The sequence below is a fragment of the Lepidothrix coronata genome, unplaced genomic scaffold, assembly GCF_001604755.1.
Source record: "Lepidothrix coronata isolate B3197 unplaced genomic scaffold, Lepidothrix_coronata-1.0 Scaffold1, whole genome shotgun sequence".
NCBI lineage: Eukaryota > Metazoa > Chordata > Aves > Passeriformes > Pipridae > Lepidothrix > Lepidothrix coronata.
The window spans coordinates 9,110,157-9,123,959 of NW_016690181.1; the positions used below are offsets into that span (position 1 = coordinate 9,110,157).

The following is a 13,803-nucleotide window of genomic DNA, read 5'->3' on the forward strand; positions in this document are numbered from 1 at the left end:
CTTGAAGTAAAATCAGTGATGAAGTAAGGCCTTTGTCAAGTTTAGCAGCCAAACAAGAAAGGCAATCTAGCTGTGTTGACATAATCCATTATTTCAGTGAGGGCTGTGAGACATAAAACAGGTTTGGAAATCCAGTATCTTCACAATAGATGAGCTATTCAACATATTAGTAAATTTAAGCTATTGGATTTTGTGGTAGTTACATCAGTCCTTTTGTCAATATTGAAATATTCTTCAGTACTGAAAGAATTCATACTGGTCGCTTCCAATCTCAAGACACAAAAAAGGAAATATAAACATTAATCAAAACATTTCTTTCATGAGTGTTTTATTTGAATTTATATAATATCCACAAAAATAGAAACAGTCTCTAGAACCATTTTGTGAATATATAATCTCCAAGCCGAGACTTACAATGGCAATAGTGAAATATCTAGCTTGGGTTTGTTGCCACACGTAGACATTGAAGATGATGCTGTGAGAAGCAAGCAGGAATTATGCAATGTGCTGCAGAAAGACGAAAATTTAACTAAACATTTTAATGTCTATGTAGTTCAACAACCTACATACAGTTTATCAGGATGTTTTTTGTGCAGAAAATATTGAGAGTGCTCATGCCAACACCTTTGACATTGTGATTTGCATGTAACTGTATAAATACAATATATTTTCCTATCTAGAGCTTTATACATATGAAAAATTATGGTACAATAAAAATCTATACACATGGTGCTACCAGTTCAGCAGCAGCTAACTTAAAGGAGACATCTGAAAATATGATTGCTCAGCCTCTGAAATATAAAATATAAGAGCAATCAGAAATGCTTTTTGTCTAAATAGCAATTTACATTAAAATTCATCTCTTCATTTTCTCCGTTTGCTTAGGTCTGATAAAAAGAATCTCTTTGGCTGGTTGCATCTGTCCTTGGCAAGAACTGTAATTTTAAACAGTCCTTTGTGTTTGTCTTAGGCAAAGGCTAATATATTTGTAAAACAGAGTAAATGTTGGCTGTCTTCTATTCCAACTTTGTGCTATTGTAATGCTGAATGACAAGTACCTAGTCTGAAAAGTTCTGCAGAGTGGAAACAGAAACTTGCATGATTTCCACGTGGTGAAAGATGGGACAGTGGAAGACACATTTATACTGCACCCCAGCATAAATCACTCTCTACATTTGTACAGTATGCTTCTAAATAAAGCTTTATATTTCAAAACCTTTAAAAGCAGGTTTAGCTACAGCTCAGCAACCAAATGGTGACACTCATGTATCACTGGTTCATTTTATCTCCCAAGAAATTTCATGAGAGATCAGGTAAAAAGCAGGTTTGTGAAGGTATTATAGTCAGTTGCTGTAGGATATATGTTAACCTATAAGGTACAACTATATTGCAGATCTGTGATGGTACCACTGATTTCAGATTTTAACCCAAGGTTTGGACTGGGATGTGGTGTGAAGAGCATGGAGCAAAGGGCTACAAATAATCATCAGGTGGGGGGAAGAAATGATCTTAGGAGCAAAGTGCTCTCCTCATCTGGAGGCCTGATTCTTGTTATATGAACTACAAAATTATGGTAAAGGAAGTGGAATGTAGCAAATTAAGCTAAAAAAGGAAATTAATTGAGTTGCGTGAAAGCAAGCAAGGCTGGCACAATCAGTCAAAAAAAAAATAGACTGAAAAAAAATGCTTTGAAGTACACAGGCTTATTATTTGATTTGTAAATAAGATGAACCTCTCTCCACCCAGGTTATGAAAAGTAAAAATTGTCATGTATGGGTAATTGATGGTGACGGCTCTGGCATACACAGTGTAGGAGGCGGTGTTACTGTTTAACATGCCCTACATGTGTAGATAACAAGTTAGGCTCTCATGTTTGCCTACAAATTGTTGCTAAGCACATTTTATAACCTTTATATTGATACTTCTGTTGTCTCTTGGTTTCATCTCTATTTCCTTTCAAGACAAACAAAAAATGGAATATCCTGCAACCTCCAGCTGTACCCTGCTGAATTTCAAGCTAATACAGATTCAAACCCAAGGGGCTCCTGAGAAAACGGATATTGGACGGATTTAATGTTCTTAATCTCAATTTTTTTTCTTTCTTTTTTTATCTTGGACTTCTCAGCCCTTGTTATTGTTTTCCAAAGTCCCCATCCCTGAAAAAGTGAGTTGGTATTGATCTTGGTTTCACCTCTGTTAACATCACCAAGAAAATCCTGTTTCTCAACTCCCACATCTCATGTACTCAGTGACCTGGTGAAGAGCTGCCTCCTCTAGTTTTTATTTCCCCATGTCCTGGATGTGGTTGGTGTCAGCAGGAAGCATTTTTGGAGAGAGAAAGAAAAATCTGCCAATGAACATACAGTATCTGCACAGCACTGCTAGAGATGAGCCCAAAATACCGACCCAGATCTGAATGTCCCCAAAATCTCAATGTCTTTAAGTTGACGGGTTTTTCTCCAACCAAGAATTCCGAGCACAACTGACAAATACAAATACAGTACAAAGTTAGACTTGAGAAAAGCAAAGGGAAAACTAATATTTTACACGAGGGGGGTTTTTGCATTTCTCAAAGGTTTCTTGAAAGTATCTGTCCAAGTGAGACTTGACCTGCCAGGAGGATCATACAACTTGAAGAAACTGCAGACCACTTCCTCATGTCATGGGACTAATATATGTTCTGCTTGCCCATCTCCTCACAGTTCTACATGGCATGGATTTGAATGCTTTAATTAGGAGTGCAAGAGCATGAGAGGACTATAAATATTCCTACTGGGAAACCAGTGCCTTTTGGTAGGTTTGCATAGTCAGAAAACAATCATCTTCCTTCAATATCTTTTGGTCCCCAAGACTGACTCCCTTCCTGCAGTTCACCTCCAAGATATTAGTTAAAACAAATAGCCCTTTTCCTGGGATGAGCTGGATGCTCTTTGGAGATTAGGATACTCCGTATCAGATAAGGTCTGGTCCTAAACTTCTGCCTGCAAAAGAAGGTCACAGTGCTGGAGGTAGTATGGGTTCTCCACATAAATGCTGACAGCCACCTTGCTGAGCCACTGCTTTCTGTGGCTGCGATAAACCAACGGAAGAGGAACCCACTGTCTAATTCAACAAGCAGCTGAAAGCCAGCAAAGCATTAAAACACTCAGAAATCAGAGAAGGGAAGGAACAAGTAGTATTGGCCAATGAAAGCTATAAACCAGCTGACTATGGAAGAAGGCTACTTGGCTCAGAGATGCTTTACTGTTTCCTCCACTTGTAGTTGCCTTCCAAAGTGGATTATCATACTCCCTAAATGCCCTAGTATTTAGCTCCTTCCCTTTCTTTTCATGACTCATAAATCACATTATGCCTGTATGATTTGAAAAAAAAAAGAGGAAAACTTCACAAGAAGGGAAAAATAATCGTAATTCTATAATGTTAACTTATATCACAGAAAACTGTGTACATTTTTTCCCCATACAGGACTTACTTCAAATAAAATAATTTTAACACCAATAATGATAATGTTCTTTCTTCCCGACAGAAGTAGAATTGTTTTTTCACCCCAGTTTGGTACATAAATATAAGAAAATAGTCTTTGAATATTTACATCCACGTGTTTTAAATGTTATTTCTTGATATATTTAATTTTCATTTTCTCTCCAACCACGAGCATTCTTTCCAAATTTATATACTAATCTCCGACCATCCACACGCTCCAGGATTTCTCTTTTATAGTAGTATCTGTTAAAATAAAAACATACAACAAAAATTTAAGAGTAAATTCACCTATGGTGCTAAAAGGCCACTGCGAACTAGACAATTCCTCGGCTGGCTTAAAAAGTCTTTATTTTCTGTTGAGAGATATATATAATACCTAAGATCATTATCACTGAATGACAGAGAAGGAAAAATGGAAGTCTTCTTTTTACTTTATATTGATTAGCTTCTGAGTTTGAAGTTTATCATATATAAGGTAAAAGCAAATTGCTATATTTATCACACACTCTTATTCCATGAGGATTTGCTTCCAGATAAGCCAGGATCTGAAATCACACCAGGAAAAAACCTCAGCTTCCATTTAAAAGTACATTTTCAACTTCCAGAGATTATGGAAAAATGCTCAAAATGTTAAATCAAACAGGAAAGAAAGTCCTAACATAGCATTTGTAAACCTATTTTAGGTCTGAGCTATGACTAGTTTCTGAACATTGCTGAAAATAACAAGGTCTCTGGTCGTTACTGGGCCATTTAAGCCTCTCCAGTTCGGTAGTAGGTGAACTTTTATCTTTCTGCAACAAAGTTTCCTTCCTACTTTTGTTGTTTGGGTGGAGAGCAATAGAATGTATATACATATATATATATATAAACAACTGTTTATGTTATATATACTATAGTATATAGAAACAGGAGAGGAAGAAAAGACAAAGAAGGATATAATCCTACAATGTCAGAATTAGTGGGAGAGATTTAGCTGTCAAAGAAAGCAACTGATGCTGTTGACAAATCACTTTTAAACGTCAAACAGATTCTCCATTCAGCTAGTGTGTTTATGTGCTGCAGTCTTCCTCAGCAACATTTCAGCTCACCTCATAGCCCGGCTGAGTTTCTCATAAGTCATGCTGCTGTTGTTTTTCTTCTTTCCCCAGAGCTGAGCCACAGCTTCAGATTTTAAAAATCTGAAGACACCTTCTGACCGGTCTTCCCACTTGATTAATCCTGGGTTTTTCTCAGGATTGAGAAGAATATCTCGAATAAATTCCCAAAGATGAGTTCCTCGAGGGTCTGAAAGAGGAAAGGAGGTAGGAAGAAGGAGTGTCTCAGGAGCTTTCTGGGCTATAATTGCCATTTTTATGTCATCTGCAGAGGGTGAACACTCAGTAGGGACAGGTCATAGTTCTGGAGTGCAGGACCCCTGTCTCAGAGACATAAAGGCAAAAAGCACTGGCAGGCCTTACACTGAGGCTGGAGGTAAGTGTCAGCCTCAGGCAGTCTGAGCCCTTTGGCAGGCAGGTAGGAGCCCTGGCAAGCAGAGGAAACAGAGTCCAAACCACCCACTGCTTCCTTCTGCCTTTGGCACTCTTTCTGCCTTGAAGAGAACATGTTTAAGCCTTCCCCTCATCTCATTTACCCATTTTCCTGATACTCTTCTACAGCACAACATCTAACCTGATATTATTGTGTGGTACATGAAACAGCCAAGCTTACTGTGAAGCAGGCACTGAACCTCCGCGCACTTAAAAGACAGACAGAAGGCACAGGAGGTGAAATGCCATTCCACAAGAATGAGTAAGTAAGAAGGTGTAGAGTGGATAGGGGGACAGTAACAAAACTGGCCAGCCAAAATTGTATGTGAAAAGCATATTAAAAAGCTTGACAACGGTATAGAAAAGGCAAAAACAGATCTGCAAGTTCAGCAGAGAGACCTCCCAGTTTAAACACAAATACATCCCACAGTTACTATAGAGATGGCATCAGAAAGCCCAGGTCAAAAAGAAAAAAAAAGATTAAAAAAATGCAACAATTCAGATGAAGTAGTTTATGAATGAAGAATAACAAACAAACTGACAAGGTTAGCCAGAAAGACAGCAGTCCTTTGGTCTGACTTCAAAAGTATGCAATTAGACCAAATTAAGAAGGAAAGAAGCTAGTCAAAGATGTGAAGATAACTCAAAAATGGTATACAGTGCAACATAAGTAGAAATGGATTTCAGTCAACTAATACAATATTTTTCCTTGTTCTTGTAATTATTTTCTAGAACCAGTAACTAGCCTATCTGGACATCAGAAACATACTCAATGGTCATGATACAGAGCAGTACTGAAGAAACTGGAAATGTAGGGAGTTAGCCCAGACTGCCAGTGTAACCTGTTCTGTATGCCAAGGCTGTGATTGAGTTCTTAGAATAGTGGAATATCTCTAGTTTGAAGGCACCTATAAAGATCATTGAGTCCTACTCCCTGCTCTTCGCAGGACTTCTAAAACTGAGCCATATGACCAAGAGCATTTTCCAGATACTCCCTGAGCTCTGTCAAGCTTGCTGCTGTGACCACGTCCCTGGAGAGCCTGTTCTGATGACTGACCACCCTCTGGGTGAAGAACTTTTCTTTATTGTCCAATCTGAACTTTCCCTGTCACAGCTTCATTCCATTTCCTCATGTCCTACAGCTGGTCATCAGAGAGAAGAGATCAGCCCTTTTGAGAAAGATGTAGACTATGAGGAGGGAACCCCTCAGCCCTCTCTTCTCCAAGCTGAACAAGTCAGGAGACTTCAGTTCTTCACAGGTCTGTCTTCAGATCAGTCCTATCTAATCCTTTCATTAACAACTTTATGATACACACAAATAAAGAAACGAGATATCTGTGTCCAGATATAAAGTTCTAGAGTTCTGTTTGGGCAAAATGTCAGAACAGTGTAAGAAGAGGAGTCAGGAAGAGACGTAATCTGGAGGCCATATCAAAACAAGATAAAACTAAATACCATTAAATGCAGTGATGGACTAATATTAAGCTTTTCTGTTATAAAGAGGGAATTACACAGGACCCATAAAAATGTCAGTAAAGTACATTAATGGAACTACGTACAGAAATCACAATTATGCTAACCTGTCTTCAGAGTCAGGTTGAATAAACACTACAGAAAACACAGGTGAGAGGAGTGGAAAGAAAGTCATATCAGAGGATAAGAAGGTGGCAAGATTGAGGGGCAGGTGCTTGCTTGGGATGTCATGCATGAGAAGTTCTGCAAGGAGATGCTGAGCAGGGTCTGTGGTGGATGCTGCACCTGGCAGGCACAGACACGAGCATGATGGTGTCCACTCACAGATCTTCCAGATTTAATCCCAGGTCTTCCTTATCATTCCTTTACTTCATTCCACCAGCCCAGCTCAACATAGGGCAGAGGTGGCTGGTTTCTGGTTGCTTCCCCATAAGCCCTCACTGATAAAAACAGTTTGAAAAATTTAACAATATTGAGTCACATATAGTGTAAACAAACAGTACTAGACAGTCAGATCCTTGGAGAATTCAATCACAATAATAATCCAGCCAGTTTTGCTTGCAAAATGATTCCTCTTCCCTTCCAAAAAAGATTTGCTTTTCATGTGTTTCTTTTTCCTTCAATCAACTAACCAATCATTATAAACATGGATGTTGACTTACTGTGCTTCTTGGTGTGGGACTTTGGGGTATGATCTTGCAATTTTTTTGCATCTGAAGAGTCTGCAGAGAAGGAAAATGAAGTCTATTTGTAAATTTGATTAAAGGCTTTCCATTGACTAGCAGGTTGAAAGAAATAAAACCACAAAAAAGAACAAATATCTCTTTTAAAGATAATCACTTTTCGGAAGGTAATCTAAGTGAGGAGGGAGAGTTTTGTTTTCTTTACTATATGTTAATCAGCACACTTCTCAAAGAGACCATTGATGAATAAAGAATGAATGCAGAGGTAAACATTTGGCTTTTGAAACCTAAATTTGATTAACAAATACCTCACCTCATGTTATGTGTGAGAGAGAGAAAAATAAGATGATCACATCTATAAAAGGAATCCTGAATTGTCCCATTATGTCTTAGACTTTGCAGAAGCACGTATCTTTGGGGGCTTATTTGCTTCTGAAGAGATGATCTAATGTGAAATGTATGTGCTGGTACCAATGCACAGAACACCTACCTGACTAAAACATAATGAACTGGCAAAGCACTGTTGTTTGAGGGGGCAGGGTGGGGGAAAGGGGCTGCGCTAGTAGGAGTTTTTGGCAGCTGGACGTGCATATATTTTTCTGTGGCTCAGAGCCATAGAAACAAGCCATTTCTCATCAATGGTACTTTATCACCTGCAGCCAGCCAGAGGAGGAGTAGGGTTTCTGGCACAAGTGTTTCTTCAGAAATGAAAAAAAGAGTTCCGCCTGTTCATGACTGTAACCTACCTCACAGTCTGCACGTTCAACCCTCCCGCCCTCAAACCACCACAGCCTGGCTCTGCTCTTGTTCTTAATGAATAGCTTTCATCTGATTGCTCTAAGTCTCACAAAATCTGTGGGATAGTCCTGAGAGGGAGCCCCTTCTGTGTTTGGTTTTCAGAATACTTTGTCCTTGAATCCATAAAGCAAAGCTTAAGGTCCCACGCATGTTTTCCCAGCTTCTATGAATGCACAATTATCATACTTTTCATGGAAACCAGGCATTTGCATGGGAAAATGACTCACAGGAAATATTTATTTGCATAGAAACTTGTCAGATCTGCACAAGCTACTGCAATAACTGCATGTGAAAAGGTAGATGCAAAGTTATTCACACACTTGCTTTATTCATACATAACTGGAAACATCAACTGAACAAGTCCGTGGGGATAAGCCTAACCTCTGCTATTCTAAGCCTGATAAATTACTGTCCTTGACCCCCAAGCAGCAAACGTGCTCTGAGTCATTTTGCCTTTCCATTCTAGAGCAGGAACTAGCCTGAACCTCACTCAGCTTGGAGGGGGGTGTGGTGTGGGGGAAGTAAAATGAAGCTTATTTCACCGCCTTTCCTCAGATTATGATTCTCCTGATGTTATTAAAAGCCTGTGGGAATTCCAGGTAAGGACTGCAGAACCCAGTTCTTTATTTGCCCTCATATAAATCCTTCTCATTTTAAAATCTCACAATTCGCGTGCAAATGTTTGTTATGCTCTACTTAGCTGGAGATTTATTCTTGGAAGTTCAGTTGCCTTCTGCCTACCCGGTGATTTATTCTGGATTTCAGCTGTGTAAATAGCCACCTGCTTTGCCACAGCTCCTACATGGAGACTGGTTTCAATCATGCCATGTTAGGAGACTGGGGCCTGACAGATGAAAAGAGTTATGATGCAGTTTCAACAAAGCTGTCTTGCAAAACTTTTGACAAAAGGTTACACATTATTTGCATATGATTCGGGAATGAGCTATTTTTTTACGGGATATACAAATTTAGTTTTTACAGGAGGCTGTGCCCTTGGCGTGCCACCCTAGCTCTAGGCTTAAGCAGTCAGCGGATAAACACACCATGCCAGGATCTGGGCAAGTCCCCAGCCATGTCAGAGAGCTCTGACATCCTAGTAACCATCTTATGAGAGTGGGTGGAGACGACAGAGAAAGCAAACAGAGTGTTTGGTTGGGGTTTTTTTTAAGGTTTGGTGTTTTTTTTCTTCTGGTCAAGTTTTCTCTCTTCTCTCTTTTGTTTTTCTTTCATATCCTCCTGGGACTTCTACTGCTTTGTCCCTCAGATCTCTTTGCTTAACAGCCTCCTAGGAAGAACCTGCCTTTCCCCCCCAACTTTCTCACTCCCCTGTTATCTCTGCTCTACTCTTTTCCCACTGCCTTACTCTCTCACCTCCATCCCCGGTGCCTGCCCCCAGCACAGGGCCCACAGAGTGCCCCGACACATGTGACCAGAGTGGACTTTCACCAGGCACTACAGCAAATGGGTTTACTCTTTCTTGCTCTTTAGCAAGCAGAGTGCAACTCTCCCTAATGGAAGTGAGGAGGTGTTCGGTGACCATCCTGCCATCAGCTGAGACAGGCTCCAGTGGGAGGCCCTTGTGCTGGTGCAGTTGGGCAGAGGGCTTGGTGCCTGCCCTATGGCTTCCCTGGGCCAACCCAAAGCTTGGCCCCAAACCCAGCTACCTACTCAGTGTGAGTCACTGGCTCACTAGAGAAACACAGCCACTTCTGGGGAGGAATACGGCCCTTGTTTGCTCGTACCCTACTATACCATGGAAAAGTGCTGTGTAGCTGGAATGTCTCGTCTCTCTGACAGCAACAACTGCCCCTTTGACTCAGACACTTTAAAAGATATGTGGAGATTACAGACTATTTTATCATCTTTGTCTTGACATAGAGAAGAGAGAAACATTTCTTTAAAGCAAGCTATTGTAATAATGACAGCTAATAAATCTGTCAGAATCAGCATTGCTTGGTTTAAAATCACTGGAGGCTCAGACTCAATCCTGCAACAGAAGACCACAGAGACTATTACATGTCGGTAGCTCTGAGACAAGTGACAAACAATTAAAAATATAATTACAAGTTCCTTACCAGAAGATTGGTGACTAGGTGTCATCATGGAAATCTGAGCACGACAGAATGTTTTACTGTCCAATAACTCTGGGAATTAAAAAGAAGACATTTAAACTAATAGCCTCAGACAACAACAAAACCATCTCAGAAACGCATGAAGTGATGTTAGTTACCTACTGTGCTACCATAGCCACTGTCATACAGATAATTCTCTTCTTTCCAGGACACCATTAATGACGGATCTGAAAGTAAAAGACAAAAAGGAAAATCAGATCACTGAAAGGACATTTTTTAACACAGAGGTAAATATTAAGCATTGAGGGAATTAGGAATTTGAAAAAAAAAAAAAAAGAGCTGTCAAGGGAACCAAGAAGTGAAGGGGCTATGCACAAAATCATTTCCTTTCGCTCAAATTATGGATGGGGTTTTGCATATTTAGGCAAATGTATTTACACAAAGCACCGACTTTTAGAAATAATGTAATATCCTCTTCCTTTTCCTGACTAATTTACGCCTGGCCTTGAAGGACATTTCCTGTGCCAGATCAACTTTAATTCTACCCAATCCAGTCCTGAATTCTCAGTCCCTCATAATTATGACAGTGCGTTGGTGCCATAGAGATGAAAGTGTTCTCAAATATCTACTAAAACAGAAGGATGTTTATGATGAGCATTTATTTCTGTAATGGTAGAACTCGAAAGTCGTCTCTGAAACAGAGCTTCATGCTTAAGCACATAGTGAGAAACATCAAAGCCTCATCCTAGATGAAGGACCATTTTATTCCAGGCACATCAAGTCCCTTCCTTAACCTAAAAACCACCTTCATGATTAAAGAGGAATAGTCTTTAGTGACCTTCTGGTCATATGGATCAATATAAGCAAAAATTTTGTCTTTATGATCTGTATGTTGATCTGGAAATTACTCTCTTCACAGTGCATTTTTGAGGTCAGAAGTCTTAAAAATCTCCTTTTCTTTTGAAACCAGGTCAGAAAGGATGAGATATAAAGTTCAGATCTAGGTTACACCTAATTTTTCTCATGTTCATATAAATGAAATCAAAAAAAACCAAAAATGAGTTATAGCTAAATCATGGTGTTTGGCTGAGTTACCACTTATGACATAGGAATTTTGCAGGCATGCTAACTAATAGCTGCATGTTTGGGCACCCAGGGCTCGCGTTCCTACAATAGCACACACCCTTTGCTTGCTTAGACACCTGATCTGCCTAATGTTGCCTCTGAAAACAGTCCTTACCTAGCCAGAACACTGGGAGACAGCTTTCCTTCCCATTTTGGCCTCTTTCAGTGCCCATATCTTTGCAGCTGTGATGGTTTATTAGAATGAGGAAGGCTTCCCCTCAAAATCACCAGCCCTGTCTCTACTGGCTCAAAAGGAGTATGTTTCCCAGCAGCCCGATCCAGAATTCCTGCTCCTCCCCATGCAGAAACTAAACCCACTCCCACCGCCTGTGATCAGCATCACCAGAGCCCCACCGTGCCACTCCTGATTTGGCCTATCTAGGAGAACCATATATCAGTTAGTCCTTTCCAGGATGTGCAGCTGAGTTACTTTGCCCTGCACTATGTATCTCTAGTAGTAGGAGGAAGTAATATTATAGTAAGATCTCATAAATCAGGACTTAAAGGATTACTGGAGTTACCTCTATGGCAAGCAGCAAGGCTGCTGCATGAGCATCACCCATACTATGCAGGCACAGGCAAGGAGTGGATTGCAGATTACAAAGCTTGCCTGCTGCAAGGAGAAGGTGAATGGTGTCCCTGGCTGGGGAGGCTGGGCTCCTACAGGATAGTTGAATAAAATGGCTGACAGTATTTGTTGGAGACGCCACATGCAACAGATCTGTACTTGTTCTGCCAGGAGATATTAAAACGTGGCTCCTGAATGCATCCACATACAGAGAGGCTGGGACTAGAGGGATAGAGAGCGTTTGGATATGGACAGGCAAGGAAAGACAGTGCTCTGGCAAAGGAACCAGGAAAATAATCGTGCCTGAAGAGGACAGTTGAACCAAGGTGAAGTTCTTTCTTCAGTGAAACAAAGTCCTGTGAGCAAAGGGATCTAGCAATGAAGACACTAGAAAAAGAGACTTCAGTTTCCTTGAAACATATGAAGAAATTGAAATGTAATGGGTTTTTTTCTCTCCAAGTTGTTTGGTTGGGAAATTTCCTAGCGTTTCAGACATTAAAGGAACTTAATAACAAAATATTTTTTCTCTCCTTTTTTTTTTAACCAGACATATTGTTAAAATAGTTGTCTTGAAATCTGGTGAATGAAGCATAGAATGAAGTCCTCTACAAAGCTGCATTCATTGAGCACCGCTAATGATTTCAACTCTGACCATTAGTGTAGACTGCTGATACTGCAGGAAAAGTGACCATGTGCATGTGGTGTTACCCAAAACTTCAGAAGCAGATATTAACTAACATCTGTGTTTCTTCTTTAATTCTGCATGATACACTTTCCATTTTATTTAATGCCGTTTTGATATCTCTCTCTTGGAGTGAACAGTTTCCCCTTTTTGTCACCATCAAAAGACAAGTTACCCAATTGTCACTCACCTGTTTGCTCTGTCTTCACAATGACATTATGAGATTGGTACATATCACTACCACACTGGCCTGCAAGAAAGCATATGGCAGATAAAACCTATGAGAACGAGCACAGAAGAATCAAAGGTGTTAGCTACAAGCAGCAACTTCCACAACTAGCCAGAAGGCTAGTTTTGGAGCAGGAAACATACCCTTTCCTCTTGGTCCATCAGAATTCTGGCTTAAGTCCTATCTTAAAATTTAACATTATAGTAAATATAGAGCTATAAGCAGAATAGCAAACACAGCAAGTACGTTTGCCAGGTAGGTCTCTGGGGAATGTGAGTGGCTTCTGAAGATCTCAGAATTCAGAGCACTGTACACGTGTCTCTGTCTAATATCTATTTACCATTCCATTTTAGGTGTTGAAGGTTGCTGTAAAGCAGTTGTCCTGCTGTCCCAGCTGCCTGAGTGAATTCCTGCAGGCTCATACTACACAGATGTTCTCCGTTGATATCAAACTCCTGGAAAGGTATGCAGTTGGCATCCAGTTGGTTGGTATCAAGGAGATGCTGCAGCCACTCCCAGACTTGAAACTTAGTCCAGTACTGAGGGTGTATTTCATGCCACTGGGTTCCATAGAAGCTACTGGATACTGGAAAAGAGAACAGATATTTACAGTCTCTGTCAGCATAATAGTCGTCAACAATATGTCATCAACAATAAAGATCTATGGACAATTGCCTTGGAAGTCCACAGATATAGACACTTTTCTCAGTCCTTAACACTGACTCAGTAGCTACTGCTGGAGAAGATGTTGGGAGGGGCTTTTGCCTCAGTTTTCCAATTGAAAACTGATAATTATTTCATTACATATCTCTTCACTGACTTAATTTTCAGGAATGAATTTAGTAGTGTTGGCTAAATACACCAAAATTCTTTGATGGGAGACACCTTACAGAAGTACTGTTGAAAATGGATGTGTGAGCCAGCAATTTTAGTGCATGAGAAAATGATGGAAAAGCCTTGCAAAATTCTCATAATGTGACATGGAGACTTTCTTTGAATAAGAACTTTGTAGGGATTGAATATGAATTGTGGGATTCAATCAAAGAAGGTTAAAAGCTAAGGCTCTCTCATCTTGCTCCACAGTAAAAGCCTGTCAGTGTGGGCCACAGCTTCATGACTGACTTGGCATTCAGATGAATGCATGTTATTGCTGTAGTAAGGTAA

At 40.1% G+C, this 13,803-nt stretch overlaps 1 protein-coding gene across 1 annotated transcript in view; it reads right to left on the reverse strand.

The window, feature by feature from the left end:
• Positions 1-327: 327 nt before the first annotated feature.
• Positions 328-13,803, reverse strand: part of EHF (ETS homologous factor) — a 33,537-nt gene continuing 20,061 nt past the window's right edge. The window contains exons 3-9 of the mRNA XM_017813938.1: positions 12,980-13,225; positions 12,601-12,660; positions 10,194-10,262; positions 10,039-10,107; positions 7,145-7,204; positions 4,572-4,767; positions 328-3,726 (exon numbers count right to left, since the gene is read on the reverse strand). Of these exons, the coding sequence (XP_017669427.1) occupies positions 3,627-3,726; positions 4,572-4,767; positions 7,145-7,204; positions 10,039-10,107; positions 10,194-10,262; positions 12,601-12,660; positions 12,980-13,225 (800 nt within the window). The 3' untranslated portion in view covers positions 328-3,626. The remainder of the gene's footprint in view (positions 3,727-4,571; positions 4,768-7,144; positions 7,205-10,038; positions 10,108-10,193; positions 10,263-12,600; positions 12,661-12,979; positions 13,226-13,803) is intronic.